General features: G+C 36.7%; 1 protein-coding gene across 1 annotated transcript in view; it reads right to left on the reverse strand.

Moving 5' to 3' along the window:
- Nucleotides 1-20,803, reverse strand: part of HDAC9 (histone deacetylase 9) — a 379,234-nt gene that overhangs the window by 38,552 nt on the left and 319,879 nt on the right. Inside the window, exon 22 of the mRNA XM_008148368.3 lies at nucleotides 3,696-3,780. Coding sequence (XP_008146590.2) covers nucleotides 3,696-3,780 — 85 coding nt within the window. The remainder of the gene's footprint in view (nucleotides 1-3,695; nucleotides 3,781-20,803) is intronic.

Raw genomic sequence — 20,803 nt, forward strand, 5'->3', positions numbered from 1 at the left:
TAACACATTTTCATTTTGCATTGGGAACCACAAATTATATAGCTAGTCCTGACTACCTTTCCCACCAAAGGGGAACGTGGGAGGCTGATCAAGCTCCCAGAGTCCTATTGGAATATTTGAAATGAAAGAGTGGGTTATAAAATAGAGAAAAACAGAAGTGCAACTTTAGATTTTGTAAAGAAATCCAGCATTGTTTACTCACCCAGGAGCCCACAGTTTTAATTTCCCAAGCCATTATAACATTTCCAACTCTGAAATACCCATTGTATTGTATTTCTCTGTGGACTTCACACAGCCCTGTTCTCTTTCTTTACTCTGGAAGAGCAGCCCAAAGAAACACAATTCCATAGACGCACATAGAAATGTATCCCACCATGGTCAAAGCCACAGCACCAAAGCACTTTCTCTGTACTGGCTTTCACCCCGTGTCCTAAATGGCAAGAGGGGCTGGTATATTGTGCTTGTCTTTCATGTTAAACCTCAACCTACCATTCAGTTCCTTCTCCGTGTGGTGATGCCACTATCAATCTTTTATGAAAATATTTTTTGCATCATGAGCACCTTGATTTTCATCAGAATTGGCTACATGATTTACGGGGCCCCAGTGCAAAATGAAAATGTGTGCCCCTATTCAAAACTTAGTAAGACATTCAAGGCAGCAACAATGATAGCATTAGCCCATGCATAGAACCCTTGTCCGTGTGGGGCTTATGTGATTGCACAAGTTGACCATCGGTGAAACTAGCCCTGATTCCCACTGGCCAGAATTGGGTCATATACCCAATCTTAACCAATTACTGTTTCAGTTTTTGTTTATTCTGACTGGTCACTGTTAATCAATGACTAGTTTAGCCTTACACTAAGGACAGCTCCCCTGGAGCTGGGCATAAGTTCATCTTCCTCTGATTTGCATGGTACCTGGAGGCTTCTTTTGGGTAAAAGTGAGGAAGATAAGGTTGTTAAGTAGCCAACAACTGTACCCATTTATACCATATATCCATGACCCAGAAGGAAGAGTTCTTCAAAAGCTCCCGTTGAAACAAGTTTTATTTCCTGAGAGCCTTGAAGACTTACTCAAATCCTTCCTACTAAAACCAGCCTACACTCTATTTCCAGGCTCCCATGCACTTCAAACCTCCTCCCTGCTGCCAACCCATCTTGTAGGTACACACAGGGATGAGAAGATATGATTCCTGCCCTCCCAATGATCACCATCGAATTAAGGAACCACAACTAACAGTCTGCAAAATATCCAAAATCTCAGATAATAGAAAAATTTATAGTTTAAAAAAACACTAATTGAAATCCACCATTAGGGCTGAGAGTTTATGGAAGTATAAATTAACAAGCGCTGGGTTGAATCCTCAATAGGAGTTTTGGAGGAAACGGGTTTTTAAACGGAGGAAGTGGTCAGTGTTGGGTGGTATGACTTTTTGGAGCAGGAGACAGAGTCAGACTCTACAGTGGCAGAATTCTCATACAGCAACTTTTCATAGTAGATTGAATTCGTTTCAAGAGTCGAACAGGTTTATTTGGCTAGTGCAGGCTGCACATGACACTTGAAAATGTCAGTGGTGAAAGGGAAAAATTCACTCAGCAGAAAGTCATTACTAGGAAATTATATCCAACACAAAAGGCAACAGTACAGTTTCTAAAGAGGTAGATGATTCATTATGATTTTTCACACCTATCGAAAATAGAGTCCTTGGCTTCTGTTATTCCTTTCAAAACATTCACTCTTTCTTCTTCTGAACAAAATTATGTTCAGTCTTTAAGATCAAGCTCAGGCTCGATCACTGCCAAGAAGTCTTCCTTGAACCTTCCTTGAACCCCCCTCACTCTGTAGTGCCTCTCTTCCCAGCTGATAGGGGCTCAGGAAAGGGACTGCTTCTCCTCTGCGATCTCAATGCACCCAGTGATCCCGCAGGAGAAGGAGCTATGGCTGTGTCCCTCACTCACTGGGCTGGGAACTCCCTGGTGCCAGAAACTTTGTCTTTTTCCTTTTCATAACCCCTCTGGCCTTGATAACTGATCAATTTATCATGTATCAGCCTGTAATAAGTACTCAAGAATGCTTATTGAAAGTGATATGATTAGACTATACAGAGGAACAATAACTTTTAATAATCTGTGAGTACAACAGCAAAAGAATGCTCAGAATAAATGAGAATAAAATGTATAAAAACTAGATGTTGCCCGGCTAGTGTGGCTCAGGGGTTGAGCATTGACCTATGAACCAGGAGGTCACGGTTTGATTCCCAGTCAGGGCACATGACCAGGTCAGGGGCTCGATTCCCAGTAGGGGGCCTGCAAGAGGCGGCTAATAAATTATTCTCTCTCATTATTGATGTTCTATCTCTCTCTCCTTCTCTCTTCCTCTCTGAAATCAATAAAACTATATTAAAAAAAAACCACAAACAACACAAAAGCTAGATGTTTTTGTACTATTTGATTGATGACCTAAAGGAGACATTAGATTGGGTGTGGATGAGTGTGAGAAGACTATCACTTCATGATTCCTTTCCTTTATATCTGGACTAACATATAATAGAGCCTCTAACTCTACCCTCAGTGGTAATGACACAAGTCAGTATAATTTGTATTCAAGCCTATGAAACCTTTCCCAGCCTTTCCTTTTTCATCTGTGTCAGTTCCTTTATCTGAGCCTTATCTCAGAGGCTTTGTTTCCTAGCATTTGAATGTTTATTAGTCTGTACTCTGAAAATCTTTGAAATTCAGAGTTTATTACAGTTATGATATAAAGTAAATAAATATTTACTGAGTACTTCTGGTCCTCAATCCAGGCATGAGTGAAATTAAGCAAGGTGGGAAATTATTTTCAGTTTCTGTATGGCATGATTTGTAAATAGTCACAGAATCAGATGTATGGATACTATAGATTCCCAATCACACTCACATCTCCAAATTACTACTGAGCAAGCAAAGGCAAGGACTCGGAGAGTTGGCTGGAATGTGGCTTTTCCATGGTGGTTAATAAATGCTCCTACAGGACAGTAGCCAAGCTGAGGGTTTTCCTGATCCTCCTTCACATTTAATTTTGCCCTTTGGTTTTCCTCTTCATACTAACTTTTGTGTTGATTTGTGCTTGATTTCAATGGGTGTGTATGTGCGCATGTACACACTCATGCCTGTTATCATCTAAAAAGTGTAACTCTTAAAAAGTAACAGCAGTAAAGGGAACTGGTAGTAATAAAATCTCTTACTTTCCCTGCCTTGTTTAGCTGGATTTTCTAATAGTGAGGCTTTCTCGTTAACTTCTCCCCTCTTGCCAAACCTAAAACCAGTAAATGATTGCTGAATTCCAACATTATTAGGAAAGAACTTACCTTAGTTAAGACTGGGCAATATGACTACAGTTTTTATACTATTTTGAATGTTCTGGTGAATGCTTAGTGCTAATAATAGAAAAATCCAAGTACTTTGAAATATGAGAAAAAGAAAGATTCTAAAGCTAGAGTCTCTGAGTTACGTATCACTGTAAGATAAGATTGCCATATAAAGAGCAAGGCGGTAACACACTTAGGTATGCATGCATAACATGTGCAAATTATAATAACTCTAAATATGTTTCTCCTATGTGAGAAACTCAATGTGCTGTTCATATGCTCAACTTCGCAATATGTGTTTAATGGGTTATATCCGATTACACATTAAAAAAAACTTTTAAGACATACTTTGAATTTCAATGATCTTCTGTAAAGAGGTAACAGCATTCATATTCGGAGTTTGGTGGAGAGTGTCTTCGGCAAGCGGGTCCAGCTGCAAGAACAGTAGGCGATAATATGAGCAGGATATTATGACTACAGTAGGTCTGACAGAAGCAAAGCGATTGAAACAACTTAAAAAAAACTTGCTCCAAGAACTAGTTAACATTTTGCTGATTTCACTTCTGAGAGTGTAGCCAGTTTTATTTTCTGCTTTGCAGCCATGTAATTGAATTCCAAACCGCTTTTCTATTAGCTACCAGACTAAGCTATGAAGTCCCTGAAGCAGGTGCATGTCTGTGTATTATTCATTAAAATTCTGAGTTATTTGTGTAATTTTTGTAGGTTCCTCACAAGCCAAATTCCAACATGTCTATCTATGCAGCTGGGCCCGGCAAAGGAGACCTCAAGGAAGTCGCAGTAGGCAGGAAGTGGGCAGTCTATTATCCATAGTATTGCAGTGTTGTTGTTTTTTTAATATCTAATCACCTTATACTTTTTTGAACACTTCACAGTAGAAAACCATGAGACATAGCTGCTCTTATTCAATTGCTTGTGAACAAGTGGTAAATGTTCAACTAAAACCAAAGGTCAAATAACTGTACACTTAAATGCCCACCATATTCATAACTGTGCAGATGTCTATGTGGACAAATTCCTGTCTTGCAAATCTATCACAATCTTCTGGAATTACACTGATTTTTCATGGAGAAGCTCAAAAAACATTGCTTTGCAAGAAACGAAGAGGAGCTTTGAATAATTTATGGAGTGTTTTGGCAGAACGGATTCTGATGATGCACCCCTGGGAATACCTTGGTGATACAGCTTGGTGTGTAGCGGCAGAAACTGCATAGCCAGGGCGCTTGCCACCAGGACAGCCGTGTAGCTACCGTGACTCAGAAAGCCAGGAAAGTCATAGGAACAAGGGGGTTAACAGAAAAGGAGTTTTCTTAGAAAATCTGAAGTTAGTAGTCTCAAATACCAAGGAAGGGTCAAACAATCAAACGGCACGAACGGGAACCATTGTCACTAGACTCTGTGCGGAAGCATGAACTCATCTATGGCTCTTGATATGTAGGAGAAAGGAAAAGCCTCGGGACTCCAAGTTTCCAAGGCATCTGTGAGCGGATCCTCCCCCCAGGGTCTTTCTGAATTGATTATTCTATACTTCAATCACGGAATCTAAGACAATAGCACCTTTCTTCCAGATGCCACAGGACAGCAGACTAGCTCAGGGATATTTATACATGGGTAAATTCACTAAATAGAACTTTCCAGAGTGTTTTTCTTAGCTGACAAAGAAAAACCTTTACAACATCAAAAGGTTTATTTGCAATACAGTTTGGCAAGAGGAAAAGAAAACAAGACAGTGTTCAGTGAAAGGTTCTGCAATCTTAAACCCTTAAAACGTGTTAACATCATTTCGTAAAAATCTGGTTTTTCAGATTGTGTCTTCAAGAATATGTTATCCTACTTAAAACCTCTTAATTCAGAAAAAACTACTCGGAAAACTCTTAAGAATTAGACAGGGTTGAACTACCTTCCTCATAAATCACCTTTCCTTTCACGTCTGTCTCAGATCTTTGTGACTATTTTTAATAGAAATTAGGTAGGTTTCCTTAATGAATTGTTTTGAAACATCACTCTATGTTCAAATGTTGAAGAACTAAATCACAAGGTGCTATCAGCATATGTAGTTCTCCAAAACCTTTCCTGTGATTTTGGGGTAAAAAGGCTGACAGATTGAAAGATGCTGGCTGCTAGAAAGAAAGCCACAGACAGATCATTAATGTACAAACCTCACTTCTGGGACTCCCCTGCATTAAAATCTATTTATAAGGTTTGGGGCATGTAGAAAGTAAACGTGATTCAGGGAGTTGAGAGTAAAGACACAAACAACCCTAAACCCCCAATTCAGAATCGTCAGATTCGATAAAGTTGTGTCTACTTATAAAAGCAACCTAGAGAATTAAGGCAATTAAATTGATAATTTAAGCCTCCCAAACTATTGCCCAGTGTGTTTTCAGTGAATGACATTTAGGGGATTTAACCTTCAGTAAATTGCCCCAATTTGTTTCATTTTGAAGGTATATATACACAGAGCTGAATTCAGAAAATACTCAATGTAGGTTCTTTATTTTTTCTTGGGTCGTTCTGTGGAGAAGGCAATGCGTAGTACTCTCAGTTGGCAAGAAGGCAAGCAGAATTTAGAGTCTGTTTTCTTAAATTAAAACCTTGCATAGAAGGACCACAAAATCGAGTTGTCTTTTCTAGAGTTTGTTGATTTAATCATTCACAATTATAAGCACTAAAAACATTTGATTGAGGCATCTATTTAATAAATATTTATGCATATTGGTCATTATTAGTAATCTAATAACTAGCTGTAATGAAATGATATTAAATAAATAATATTTCTTATAAATTTGGAGCAAAAATAAGAATATCCAGTAAAGCTGGGTATGTATTTAGTTTGGCCAGTAAGATAAAGCAAAAAATCTGGCTACTAAGCCTAAATCAATGTCAGTAAGAGTTTGTTGAGCAATTTCATCATGTAATAATAATTATCATGGAGTTATAAGAAACATTAAATAATTTTAACATAACCCTCTTGTCACATAAAGTGCTTATTCAGCTTTATTGTATCTAAAGCTTAATTACAACGATTAGTTACAGCGATTCTTTATACAAAATTTCAGGCTGTGCCAGGGAAGTTTCTTTTTCTACATCTTTTACAAAAATTTGCAATAATGTATTCATAAAATTCGGATGTTTGTTAAGTTGTACATACCATGTAATTTCTACATATTACAGCTGTTTTAAAATACCATAACATTTGGCCATCATCATGTTTTGAATAAGTAATTTTCAGATTCTTTATATCATCAAAGTCATTTTAGCCTTGGCCAGGTTGCTCAGTTGGTTGGAGCATCGTCCCGTATACCAAAAGCTTGTGGGTTGGATTCATGGTCAGGACACATACCTCAGTTGCAGGTTTGATCCCCTGTTGGGGCAGGTACAGAAGGCAACCTATTGATGTTTCTCTCTTACATTGATGTTTCTCTCTCTCTCTCTCTCCCTCCCTCCCTTTCTCTCTCTCTCTCTCAAATCAGTAAAAAAAAAAAAAATATCCTCAATGAGGATTTTAAAAAAGTAATTTTAGTTGCATTTAGGGAAATAAGTAGTGAATGTCCTTAAAGAAGTTCTTGAATAAGAGTTTTAAAATTCAATCTGTACTTCTGAGACATGAAAATCAACTCTAATTCATGACTCAGAACAAAACAAAAAGATGCTAAACAGAGATCTTGTAAATATAACAGGTACATGAGAATAGATATACTAGTATACATCAACCAAACAAAAGATCTACTAATTACCCATGTTAGCTTTTATACTGTGTTTCCCAAATAGACCAAGTATATTCACACTTCTATACACTTATTTATATTCCATTCCCTCTGGTTTATATTTTTTCCATCCTTCTCTGAATTGGTGATACCTTACTGCATCATTGCCTGCTCCATGAAACCTTTCCTTAAAGTCTTTGATGGGGCAAACTGCTTTCACCCATGTCTCAAATATTCTTGTTTACTCTACTAAACACATAATATTATAGTCAGCCATGTCTGCCATTCTCTGCTTCTTTGTGAGCCATTTAAAGGCAAATATAGAGCCTGGTATACAATAGGCATTTTTAAAAAATGTAGAATGAATGAAGAATTAACTGAAAGAAAACATGGAAGAGGTAGCCTTTATTCTGCACTCTGTAGCTTACAGATCTAAATGAAATAGATTCTTCCTCCTGGTTGCCTGCTTTAATCAAGGCATGGTTTTAGGGTGAAAAACTAGGAAGAACAACAGTGATAATTCATTTTTAAATCAATATCATTGATTTTTAATTAATGATTATTTTAGTTTTAACTGATTTTAAATTGACCCTCAACTGCATTAAACTTATTAATTCTAATGTATATACAAATAATTTTGTATATATTTTCTACATACATGATTATATAATCTATAAATAATAAGAGGTTTATTTAATTCTTTCCAATCTTTATGTTTTTAATTTATTTTTCTTACCCCATTCCACTGTTAGGACCACCAGTGTAGTGGTGAAAAGAAGCAGTAAGAGTGAGCATTTTTGTATTGTTTTTTATTTCAAAGAAAAATCCCCATATTTCACCTTTAAATCCGATGCACACTATAGATTTATAGATAAGCTTTATCAAGTTTAATAAAACTTCCTATTATTCCTACTTTTCCAAAAATAGTTCATTATGCTATCAACTGATGTTTAAATATCTGTTGAAATGATTATATTTCTTTTTGATTTTCTTAATGTGGTGAATTACAATGACTTAATTCACAATGTTAATATGTTACATACTGGTCTAAACCCAATTTTTTTATGGGCTTTTAAGATATTGATGAACTACTAATACTATTTTGTTTAGGGCTTTAATTACTATGCTTATGATAAAGATTTTTCTGTAATACTCCTTTCTTACAATTTTTTTGTTTGTTTTGGATATCAGTATTATGCTGGTCTCCCTCCTCCCTCCCAAAAAATGTCAATCACATCATTGTACATAATGGCCCCAAACTGGAAAAATTCCCCATAACTGTCAAAAGTAGAATAGATATAAATTGTGACATTTTCCTAGAAATTCTTTTTATGAAATGGAATGCTATATTAATAATGAAAATGAAAGAACTATATAGCTAGGTACAACCACATGAATGGATCTCACAAACATAATGTTGAGCCAAAGAAGTCAGATGCAAAGGGATATATATTTTGTGATTTATTGTATATAAAGTTCTAGAACAGGTAAGTTAAAATCTTTACTTAGAAATCAGAAAATTGATTACTTTCAGAAATGAGAAATGGAGTACTGATAAGGAAAGGGAATATGGGGTCTATTGAGGTGAAGATATTATTCTATTTCTCGACCGAATTGATGGTTGTATATGAGCTCTGTTTATGATATTTCATTGGAGTGTACATTTATGTCTTATACATTTTTCCATATGAAAATTACATTTTTAACTAAAAATAATTTTAAGAGAGACAATATTTTCTGACATAGGGAATAGGGAAATTAAGTCTGGTTCTTGGGTCCACGTTATTTCCACTATTTTATGGTACCTCTAAGAACAAAGTGAGATTACAAGTTTTATAGCAAGAACCACAATAGTATATTCTTATATACAGGGAACAAATTCACCTACAAAGGGAATTGAAAGTCCCCCTACAACATGCAAAGCAACTCAGAAAAAAATTCAGAAAATTTTAGTTGTCAGGATCAAAGATATTGTGGAACTTTGGAAGAATATGATGACCAAGACCAAGAGGATAAGGGAAACAGATTGCAATATAGACTTGACCCTCCATGTTAATGAACTATTATAAATTCCCTAGTGAGGAGGGTTTGGTGGTTAAAACTCAACTTCCATTTAAATAATTGTCTTAGAGAGGTCTGCAATTAATTGTATATGTTTAATTTGATTGCTTAAGTAGATCTGGTTATAATTTTATCCATATTGTGATTCATGAGTCATTCTCAAAATAACCCCCTTTTGCTCATTTGAAGTCACTAAAATCCTTGAACAAACAGATTGGGGGGTAAGAGTAAATCAGGGTGAATTGTATTGGTAATAAAGTTACAATACTGACAGACTACTGAGATTATTCATATTGAGTCTGTCTGCAGCCTATGTACATGTGGATGATGAAGGGTTACATCACATTGCAGTGAAGAAACATATCTAGCCAAGAGGAGTGACATAAATCTAACAGGTCTTATGAGAGTACCAAGAAGACCAAGAAGCAAAGTGTAGAGTGACGGCCATTCAGCTCATATTGGATACTGAATGAATTCCTTGAATAAAATAAGGGAGGCAAGTGGGCTAGACTCTGAGATTACTACTACGGTTATTTTTTCTATTAGTTGAGTTTTATCCAAAACTACCACACCTTGGAGAATTGTAGGGTACACAATATATCGGCCATTAAATGACGAAGGAAGACTGTGAGGAAGTGACTCCATTCCAAATAGTATCCCATAGTTTCCATGGCACTTAACTATGGAAAGTTTGGAAGAAATGGGATACTTAAATACCAATGGCAATAATTAGCTAAATAATGAAAATTGAATTTAAAGGTAAAAAAGAAGTAGGCATAATGGTCTACTGGAAAGAAAATAATAAATGCAATTAGTTGGGTAATTCAGACTATCAATATTTTTGTTTAAGCACTGAGGTAAGATTGTAGGTATGCAATATAATGAGAAAGCATTTCAACCCATATAGCTGAGTTAGGGAAATACTATCTATATAGAAAGGTGTATGTTCAATAGAAGTTTCAATAACATTGAAAGGAAATTTGCTCAGTGCTATATGTATAGTTTCCTAACATAATGTCCATAGTTTTGACATCAATTGTTATAAGGAAGGCTAGTTCATTTCATATGCCAAAATCTTGCTTCCTTGTCCCTATTTTTACAAATAAGTTTAAATTTGATACCCAAACTTGCTTAAGTCCTCGTGTTTCATTTTCTTTGATCCTTGGTTTTCTTGTCCTCATTTGTTTTTTTAATTTTGTTTTTTAATCTACTAATTTGCATGTTTTAAAACTGTTTTTCCTTAATTTTTTGTTTAGTAAAAAGATTTGTACTATATACTCTTTTCCAAATGTTGATTTTTGTGCTAAGAAGAGCTGTTTCACATCATGTAGCTGTGATGTGCTGGTAAATGTTTAACAGCTGGCTATTTAAAAAATAGCTGTAATTTGTAGTATTTGCTGATTTCTGTGGTGTAAATATTCCCACCATCGGCCTATTTCAGGCTACAATGTGATGTCACTGAACTCAAATTTGAGTAGCTAATACACAGAATTTGAGTAATGATACACAGAATCAGCTCTCACAAGCTATTAAGAGCCAGGTCCAGCATATCACTGATAGGGTATAATTTTGTTCATTAATGGCAAACTATTCTGAATGATTATTTCCATAATACATTTTTGTTTTCTCCTATGAGATTCTGCCATCTCCCAAATCAAAGATTATTTGGTTACTATAGTACCCCGAAGCATGGGAGTCATTTGTTTAATGCTTCTATATTTTTCACAGAAATTCTAATTCCTTATGATACTCAATTCCACTTATCCAGCCTCATTGTTTACTTTTATTACACTTACAGCAGCCTTTCTTCTGCCAAAAACAAAACAAACAAATCCAAAAAGGAGCCATCCACTATTTCAAGAAGTCTTAATCTCTGCCTTTCCATTACAACAGATATATCCTTTCCTTGTAGATTAGCTTGTCAAGATCTCATTTTTATTCAAGACCAAAGTTAAATGTTACTTTCTCTATTAAAATATTCCTCTGTCCAAATATAGCTAAAAACAAAGGGCCATACATTTCCAAAGTACTTTGTTAATATTTCTTTTATTTTTACTTATATTAGAACTTGAGCACAAAACAGATGCCCAATAAAAGACTACTGAATGAATGTACAGATAAATAAATGTCATAACATGTTTGCTCCATCACTGAAAAGAAATGTTTCCTTGCTTTTGTTGGTAACCAGAACTCTATGCAGGGCCCAGGTTTCCAGCCACATTCCCTTTAACACCTTCTGAAAAGCCTAAAGACAAACAGTAGGGAAGATCTGCCTAATGGCATTGTAATTATCCAGGTAACTTCTACTTCGTTTAGCATTTGCTAAAACACAGAAACAAACAAGAAAACTATAGTTACTTTGGCTCTGCTTCTTATAAGCCTTGTTGAATATAAGAAAATGCAACATCGTAGGCCATTTCTGCAATGGAAAGTATCTTCAAATAATACTTTCAAAATATTTTATTCTCTTTAAAGTATTTATGCATTCTCCTCAGAGTGCGGATAGGTTTCAAATTCTAAGAGAAGATCATGGAATGATCTTCATGTGTGATTTTGGTTTATCACACATTTCCCTGTATTAAGTTCCCCTTCCTCTACTCATGAACTACAAGCTCCAAAATAGGAGCTTGTAAGCTTTCCCAGATTCACACCAATTCCCCAATGGAGCCAGCCATATATGATCTAAAGGATGAAAAAGATGGCAACACTACTTCCCCATTCAAACTCTAATGAAAACAACCCCCGATGAGCAACTTGGACAACAACATCTTAAGAGTTCACCTCGAGGGTGGTTGTCAAAACTTACTAGAGTCAATTCCACGGACTTTTTCAGCAGCTTTAGAGCAAAAAGTCATCTTGGAAAGATTATCAACATACACAATCACTAAGTTTAGCCACTGTTGCTGAAATCCAAGTCAAATGAAAGCAGCTGAGCCTACTCAACAGGAGACAGCAGTTATTAAAAAGAAAAGGAGAGAGGAGATAGAGAGGGGTGAGGGGAGACAGAGGAAGGGTGGAAGGAAGGAAGGAAAAGGAAGGAAGGAAGGAAGGAAGGAAGGAAGGAAGGAAGGAAGGAAGGAAGGAAGGAAGAAAGGGAGGGAGGAAAAGATCTAGAAGCCAGCCTTATGAAGAATGGGGGAGATCAAGAGAAAATATGCTATAGACTCAAATATGTGCCGAACCTTCAGTACTAGAGGCTTTGGACTCATCTCAACAGTTTCTCTCTATGGGAATTTGTATTTTTTCTCTAACAAGCTTAAAACTGTCATTTATTCTGTTTTGACAGGTGGTCTTTTATTTTATTTTTGTGATAGGATGACTTTTAATGGTTATGTTCTCAACTCATTACACAAGGCTCTTACCTATGTCTTCTCTTTTTACCTGCCTTAAGTTTTTCAATGTTTTTCCTTTCAAATTCCATACGAATGCCAAATGCTTAAGCTTTCCTCACTTCTTGAAAAAGCTTTTTTTTTTTTCCCCCAGAGGAAGCAACCCAGGGTGTCACTAATTGGCTTTGCAGAACAGTAGGCAAATTTGGCTTAAAGCAACTGTGGCATTGTTTGCCAGCCAGCACAAATGCAGATTACCAAAATCAGTTTCTTTTGAGAACCCTACAGGTTTTTCTGTAACTAATTCTGAAAAAGATGTGACTATTCACATTAGTATCTTTGAAGCCATACCAAGCAACCTAATGAGTCTTTCCATTTGTGTAGTCACTTAGATTTCTTGCAAACTCCAAGCTGGTGTTTTTAAGTGCTTCATTGAAGAAGTTAAAAAATATTCATCATACACTGATTGGACTGATAGATCTAAGTTCTGAACTTTGCCAAGAAAAAGGGAAAAAAATGACCAGGTATGTCTTCAAAATCAGTTGCCTCTTGGAATTTCCTGTACCATGCTCAAATTAATTTTAATCCAACAGTATATTATTTTGACTGACCTTGTGCGTATTTCTTAAAAGAATAGTTAAAAGATGTTAACTAGATCACTTTCATGATAAAAATATTTAAAAATATGAAATGCCTATTTCGGATGCAACACTCAGATAACTTAATTTTTAAAAAATAAAGAAAAGGGGTTTTTTTTGATACCCATCTATGTATCTACACTGAGATGCAGAGCCAAGAGTTCCTGCTGATTTTACAATTCCTTTGGGTTATGTAATTCATATTATTCTGCTGATAATAAGCCATATGAAGCAGCATTTTGCTGTATTGACATGGCCTGGCCAAGAACAACAAGGAAAAGAAATAGCATTTAAAAAACTGGCAAAATGTTTATGAATTCTAATCCTCTGCACATGAATAAATACATCTGACAAAGTGCAGAGTCCCTCAAAAAGGCCCTTCTTGACCTTCCTAATTTGAGTTCAATTGCATGTTCAGTGTTGAGAAGCCAAAGTAGGTTCTGCCAATGTTTTAGGCTCAAGCTTTACTACATTTTGTTATTTGTGAAAGTGAAATCCCAGATAATAAGTTATAATTGCCCTATTAATCACTTGAAAAGGCAGTTTGAAGGAAAATTAGGATTTGAAATTGCATAATTGGTATCTGAAAGACAACGATTTTTATTTTCTTACCTAGAGCTTACAAAGTAAAACTACTGTAAAAACTACATGTATGTACTTTTTAAAAATGTAATATGCCTTATATATTACTTTTCCAAAGGAATGAAATTTAAAACTTCAATGTAGTCATGGCTGTTGGTCATGATGACCTTTGAACTAGAAAAAAGAAATACAGAAAACCAGGCCTTGGATTATAAATTATATTGTCAATGAAAGTGAGAATAACTCTTTGTTCCTTAAGTTGTTTCAAATATTACATTTTCATTTCCTTTTTTTCAAATGAATTATAATGAACAACACATATGTATTTTTCTTCCATTTTTCATTTTTAAAAATCCTTATTTCTTTTAAGTTTTGTTACTCTGTATACTGACAGACTTAACACACCAAAATTTACTTCTCAAAGTTCAATATTCCAAATTCATCTGTTATTATTAAAGTACCTTGTTAGAAATCTACAGTCTTGTTTATATCCCTAAGAAATCTCAATAGGAAAAATAATACAGAAAGACAGATTTTTTAAAAATAAATCTTTATTGTTCAGATTATTACAGGTGTTCCTCTCCCCCCCCCCATAGCTCCCCTCCATCCGATTCCCCACCCCACCCCATGCCCTTATCCCCCGCCACTGTCTTCATCCATAGGTGTAAGATTTTTGTCCTATCTCTTCCCACACCCCTCATACCCTCTTCCCCCTGAGAATTGTCAGTCCACTCCCTTTCTATGTCCCTGATTCTATTATATTCATCAGTCTATTCTGTTCATCAGATTTTTTATTCACTTGATTTTTAGATTCACTTGTTGGTAGGTATGTATTTGATGTCATTTTGTTGTTCATAATTTTTATCTTTACCTTTTTCTTCTTCTTCCTCTTCTTAAAGAATATCCTTCAGCATTTCATGTATTCCTGGTTTGGTGGTGATGAACTCCTTTAGCTTTTTCTTGTCTCTGACCTTCAATTCTGAATGATAGCTTTGCTGGGTAGAGTAATCTTGGTTGTAGGTTCTTGCTGTTCATCACTTTGAATATTCTTGCCACTTCTGTCTGGCCTGCATAGTTTCTGTTGAGAAATCAGCTGACAGTCATATGGGTACTCCCTTATAGGTAACTAACTGTTTTTCTCTTGCTGCTTTCAAGATTCTCTCTTTGTCTTTTGCCCTTGGCATTTTAATTATGATGTGTCTTGGTGTGGTCCTCTTTGGATTCCTCTTGTTTGGGGTTTTGTGCGCTTCCTGAAGTTGTAAGTCTATTTCTTTCACCAGGTAGGGAAAGTTTTCTCTCATTATTTCTTCTAATAGGTTTTCAATATTTTGCTCTCTCTCTTCTTCTGGCACCCCAAAAATTCGGATGTTGGTATGCTTAAAGTTGTCCCAGAGTCTCCTTACACTATCTTCATATTTTTGGATTCTTTTTTCTTTTTGTTTTTCTGGTTGGGTATTTTTTGTTTCCTCATAGTTCAGATCTTTGGTTTGTTTCTTGGGGTATGTTGATCTACAGTTGAGTTTCTGTATATTCTTTATTTCAGACAGTGTATGCTTAATTTCTGACTGGTCCTTTTCAATTTTTTTGGCATTCTCATTAAGGTCCTTGAAGATCTCACTAAGCTCCTCGGAGGTCTCATCAAGTTTCTCAGCGGATTTTAGAAGATTCTTGAGTAACCTTATAAATGTGGTTTTGAACTCTATGTCGTCCAGTAGTTTGCTTTCCTCCATTTCTCTCATTCGTGACATGTTTCTTTGTCTCCGCATTTTGGCTGCTTCCCTGTGTTGATGGAGTAGCTTTGTGTGGTAGGTGACCGATAGGGGACAGTAGCTCAGCCTCCCCAATCACCTGAGGTGGATGCTCTTGGTACACCCCTTTGTGGGCTGAGTGCAAAGTTTTGGTGTAGTTAAGCCTTGATTGCTATTGATACACTGGGAGGAATTGACCTCCAGGCCAATTGGCTGTGAGGACCCGCTGTGTCTATAATGGAAGAACTGCTGCGCTGGAGACACGCTTATGGTGCAGGACTTGTTTCAGTGGGGCTTTGGTGCTCACTGATTCTGCCTCTTGAATTGTCACTTATGGATGTGAGGTGTTGAAATCTGGTGTCTCACACTGACCACTAGGTACACTGGCTTCTGGATCTCCAATGGGGTGCAGGTCAGCTACTGTCTGAGGCCACCCAGCAGGAGCTACAGTGAGAACTACAGTTTTCTCCTCTTTGCTTGGGGTTTGGAGGTTTTGGAGCTGTCTGACCAGGGCTGCAAGTTTGCTAGGTTAAGCTGCGATATGGCAGGCCATTCACATGCAAAGGCTGCTGCAGGAGCTTGGGTGTGTTTATAGATTGTGCAGGGCAGGGTCTCAGGGCGTCACTAGGCTAGGGTGTGGCAAACAGTGATGGCTGCCAGCCGTCTCTGCGTCTCAGACCACGTCCCCACGTCCCGCGCCCCAGCGCAGTAAACAATTATTCCTGTGCGCAGCTCTGCAAGCAAGCCACCCTCACTTTCCGACCCGATGGCAGACAGTCCAGCTTCTCCCTGTAGGAGTTTGGGTCCCCGTGTCTCCCCAGAAACTGGGTTTCAGAGTAATCAGGAGCTTGTCTCCCTTCAGGTTGAAAAAAGCAATGCCCGCCGCCAGCCCTGAAGACATAGATTCTTTAAAACTCTCTTTCTTTAGTGCATTATGAACAAATTGTTTATTGTGCTTAAGTAATTGACGATAGCCAATAAAAAGGGGCAAGATGGTATTTAGTATATTATAATAACTAAGTCAAATTTACTCTAAGACTTGTAGATAATTAAAGTTGATTAAACAGTCAATATTGCTAATAATCATTTCAATTATCACATACTGGAATTTTTAGCATCCATATACTCACATGGCCAATGATACTTTTATCCCTTCCTCTATCTCAAGCCTGGTCTTTCTAAAAATGTAGAGAAAAGGCATAGGTTTCAAACTTCAAATCAGGTGACATCTTTCTAATGTCATTAATTATTCTATAAAAACAGTCTACTTGATCTGTAGGATTAGGTCATATAATAAAATGACCACAGAGATCCCAGTCAGAAGAGCATACACAAAAGGAAGATATAAAACACATCCAACTTGCTTTTTAACCTTTTGCACTCGGATGTCGAGTGTGACTCGACACGGTTAGCATTAGAATAAAGGAATCGAGTAAAAAGCAAGCGAGTGCAAAGGGTTAATAATCTGAGATAAATTAAGAACACCACACAACTGACTTGAATGTGTTCTGAAACAGCAATTTCTAAAAGAAAGAGACTACAGGAAAATTATTCCATCCTCATCGGAAATATTCCGCTGAAAGAATGGAATGGAAAAAAGTGCAGAGATTACAAGAGCATTGTGCTCAAAGATAGCCAGTAAAAACGATAATTTCCTTTCACATAGTTGGAAAAATAGTTGGCTTTTGCAAGTGGGTAACATTTTCTTCTGGTCAGGTCAATCATCTGTGGAGCCATAATCCACAACCTACAGTTAGATTTTCTGCACATCTGGCATAAGCCTTTTTAATGCAAATATTAAAACCAGTTGGCTTTCTTAAAATGTTTCTATATTTAAAGTCAAATAAGTAATTTGAGAATGTAAAATATATCTGGTAGGCAAACATTGACTGATAAGTAGAAGTAGCATTTCTTTTTTGCACCTCTTAACTGGCACCAAAAACACCCAATATTCTGTTTGACATTATTTGTTTATAGGAATTTTATAAAGACTTTAATATTTAGAAAACCTTAGACAGCTTGAATTATGTGTGATCTGAAATAGCAGTTCACTAATAACAAAACAAATTATTAGGTAGTTACATCCTTTGGGTTATTGAGCTGTCTAAAATTATACACAGAGTAAATACTTGAATAGCACTCAAGTTTTCTCTCTCATATTTTCCTTCAAATTTAAAATGTACGTATTCTCTTCAATAAATATGGCAAAATAATCATGTCAAAACTCTATAAGATAATGATGACAATAAAACATATATGTTCAGTGTGCAGAAAATAGTTTTCCCTTTATAAATAGTACTAGAGACCCAGTGCATGAAATTTGTGCACTCCAGGGGGGGGGGGGGTTTGGTCCCTCAGCCCAGCCTGTACCCTCTTGTAGTCCAGGAGCCCTCTGGGAGTCCCGGAGCGTGTGGGAAGCGAGCCTAAGTTGTTAGTAGGACATCCTTAGCACTGTTGTGGAGGCCGGAGAGGCTCCCGCCACTGCTGCTGCACTCGCCAGCCATGAGCCCGGCTCAGGGCTTCTGGCTGAGTGGCGCTCCCTCTGGAGGAGCGCACTGACCACCAGGGGGCAGCTCCTGCATTGAGCATCTGCCCCCTGGTGGTCAGTGCGCATCATAGCGACCGGCAGTTCTGCCATTTGGTTGATGTGCATATTAGCTTTTTATTATATAGGATAGACCAAAGCATTAGCTACTGTTAAAAATCATTATGAATCATAGATTTTTAAAATGATTGTGTGTATGTTTATTTCATTAAAATGTAGTATTTCAAGTTCATGAAAAAGTAAAATATATAAAACAGTCATAACATCTCTATACATTCACTATAAAAATAAATGAATTAATAACATTAATGAATATATACAAACTGAAATATTTGTGTAATTGCAAGTAATTGGTCCAAAAGCTTGCTGTGATCTAGAAGTGAACCGCATGATAATTTGATGTGAAGTCTGCTGATTAGTCAGGAAAATATGTATGTGTTGTCAAAGAAAAAAATGACTTTTGGCAATATAGATTTAAGTTCATATATTGGATCTAATGCATTCTAGCTGCATGATGTTGAATGAATTTTTTAAACCTCTTTGACTCACTATTAACATTTATAAGATGGAAATAATATCTCTTAGCCTAGAGAACTCATAAATGGTGACAAAACATGTTTATCAGTATTTTAAAGACTCAAGACCAAGAGAGTGACATGGTAAGCTCCTGAATTTTCCTCTTCCCACAGCTGCACTGACTATACAGTGATAAATAAAGCAATTCCCTCTGAGAGGATCCAGAACGTTGCTGAGTAACTCCTACATACTGAGCATACTGAATGAATGAGAAAATACCCACATCAAAAAGGTAGCAAAAGCTGAGACACACTTTCGCCATAAACAAAACCTTGACACAGCACCATACCTTTGGAAGGGAACCCCAAACTTCCAGTTTTTCCCTGAGGAGTGAAGGGTTTGGAACATACACCTAGCATAATATATTTTAACCCTTTGCACTCACTTGCTTTTTTCTCGATTCCTTTATTCTAATGCTAACCGTGTCGAGTCACACTCGACATCCGAGTGCAAAAGGTTAAGTTTCTACCCAAGAATGGTCTCTCAAAATATCTGGCTGCAAAAGCTCATGTCCATGAGTCCCCACAGGACTTTAGCAAACAAACAGTTCTTAAGAGGTGTCTGAGCACTTGCCATGACTAACCCCCAAGAGCTCAGTGCAGAGGCAGCAAGCAAAACAACCCATTTCCCAGTCTTTCCCTGGAAAGGGAAGTACACACTTTACAAGCTGCTGCCTGAGGAGTGTGGCTTCTAATTAGCACACATAAAGGTGCTGACTGTGATTTTCCCCAGAGCCTAAAAGAGCTCGTGACACCTCCTTCTGGTTTACTTCAACAATAAAACCAAGTCGGCAATATCTATCTGGAATGAGTATGCTCACATATCTAGCACCCCAACTTTTATGGCTGTTACCCAAAGGATGAGACCTCATATAACCTAGCTCTGATAGTCAAATATCACAGCATGCATTTATGAGTCTCACAAGACTACAGCAAACAAAGAAATTTTAAAACCAGCACAGGCATACCTCCCCACCCCCATGGGCTATACACCCAGGTACAGTGCAGAAGGAACAGGCAAAAATGCCCATCTCTCAGTTTCTTTATGGAGGGAGTCCAGCTTTTAGTCAGACTATACCCAGGGGCTGGCTGTAATCCTCACCTTAAGGACACTGACAGGTCTTGGCATACACTCAACTACTGGGAGCCACTAATAACAAAAGACTGTAGCTTGGACAATCACAAAGGGTTAAGTGGTAAATAGGAGCTTGCACTGGGATGATTGATGATATTCATCTTCTACACAAGACTGAAAAAGGTGGCTATTTTAGCCAAAGTGCACAAACCAACAAAAAGAGTCAAGAAAAATGAAAAATAAACAAATAAAAACCCAAGGGAATATATTCCAAGCAAAAGAAGACAAATCCTCCAAAATTAATGAAATGAAGAAAACTGATTTACCCCAGAGTATTCAAATATCAGTCATAAAAATTATCACTGAGGTCAGGAGAACAATGCATAAACAGAGAATTTAACACAAGAGGTAGAAAATATTAAAAGGTATCAAACAGAAATCATAGAGCTGGAGAATACAAAACAACTGAAAAATTCAACAGAGGAGTTCAACAGTAAACTAGACCAAATGGAAGAAAGAATAAATGTACTGGGTATTGGGCAGTGAAAATCATCAAATCAGAGTGACAAAAAGAAAAAAAACATACACAAAACATGAAAAGCAGTAAAGATAGTTTAAAAGACTTATAGGATACCACCCAGCAGACCAGCATATACATTCTAGGGGTCACGGAAGGAGAAGAGAGAAGGTAGAGCCTGAAAGCTTATTTGAAGAAATAATGGTAGAAAACTATCCTGATTTGGGAAATGAAACAGACATCCAAATCCAGGAAACCCAAAAACTACCAATTAAGATGAGCCTATAGAGTCACACCAAGGCACATTATAATTAAATTGTCAAAAGTTAAAGATAAAGAGAGGATCTTTAAAACAGCAAAAGAAAAGCAACTTGCTATATGTAAGAGAAACTCATTAAGATTATGAGTGAATTTTTCAGCAGAAATTTGCATACCAGTAAGAAGTAAGATGATATATTTAAAGTGCAGTGGGGAAAAACTGACAACCAAGAATACTCTACCCAGTAAAGTTGTCCTTAAGAATAGTTTTGTAGACAAACAAAAGCTGAAGAATTCATCACCATTAGTTTGGCCTTAAAAGAAATGCTATTGGGAATTCTTCAAGTTAAAATGAAAGGATGGTAACTAGTAATGTGAAAATTTAGAAAAATATAAAACTCAT

The sequence above is a fragment of the Eptesicus fuscus genome, chromosome 14 (genome assembly GCF_027574615.1).
Source record: "Eptesicus fuscus isolate TK198812 chromosome 14, DD_ASM_mEF_20220401, whole genome shotgun sequence".
NCBI lineage: Eukaryota > Metazoa > Chordata > Mammalia > Chiroptera > Vespertilionidae > Eptesicus > Eptesicus fuscus.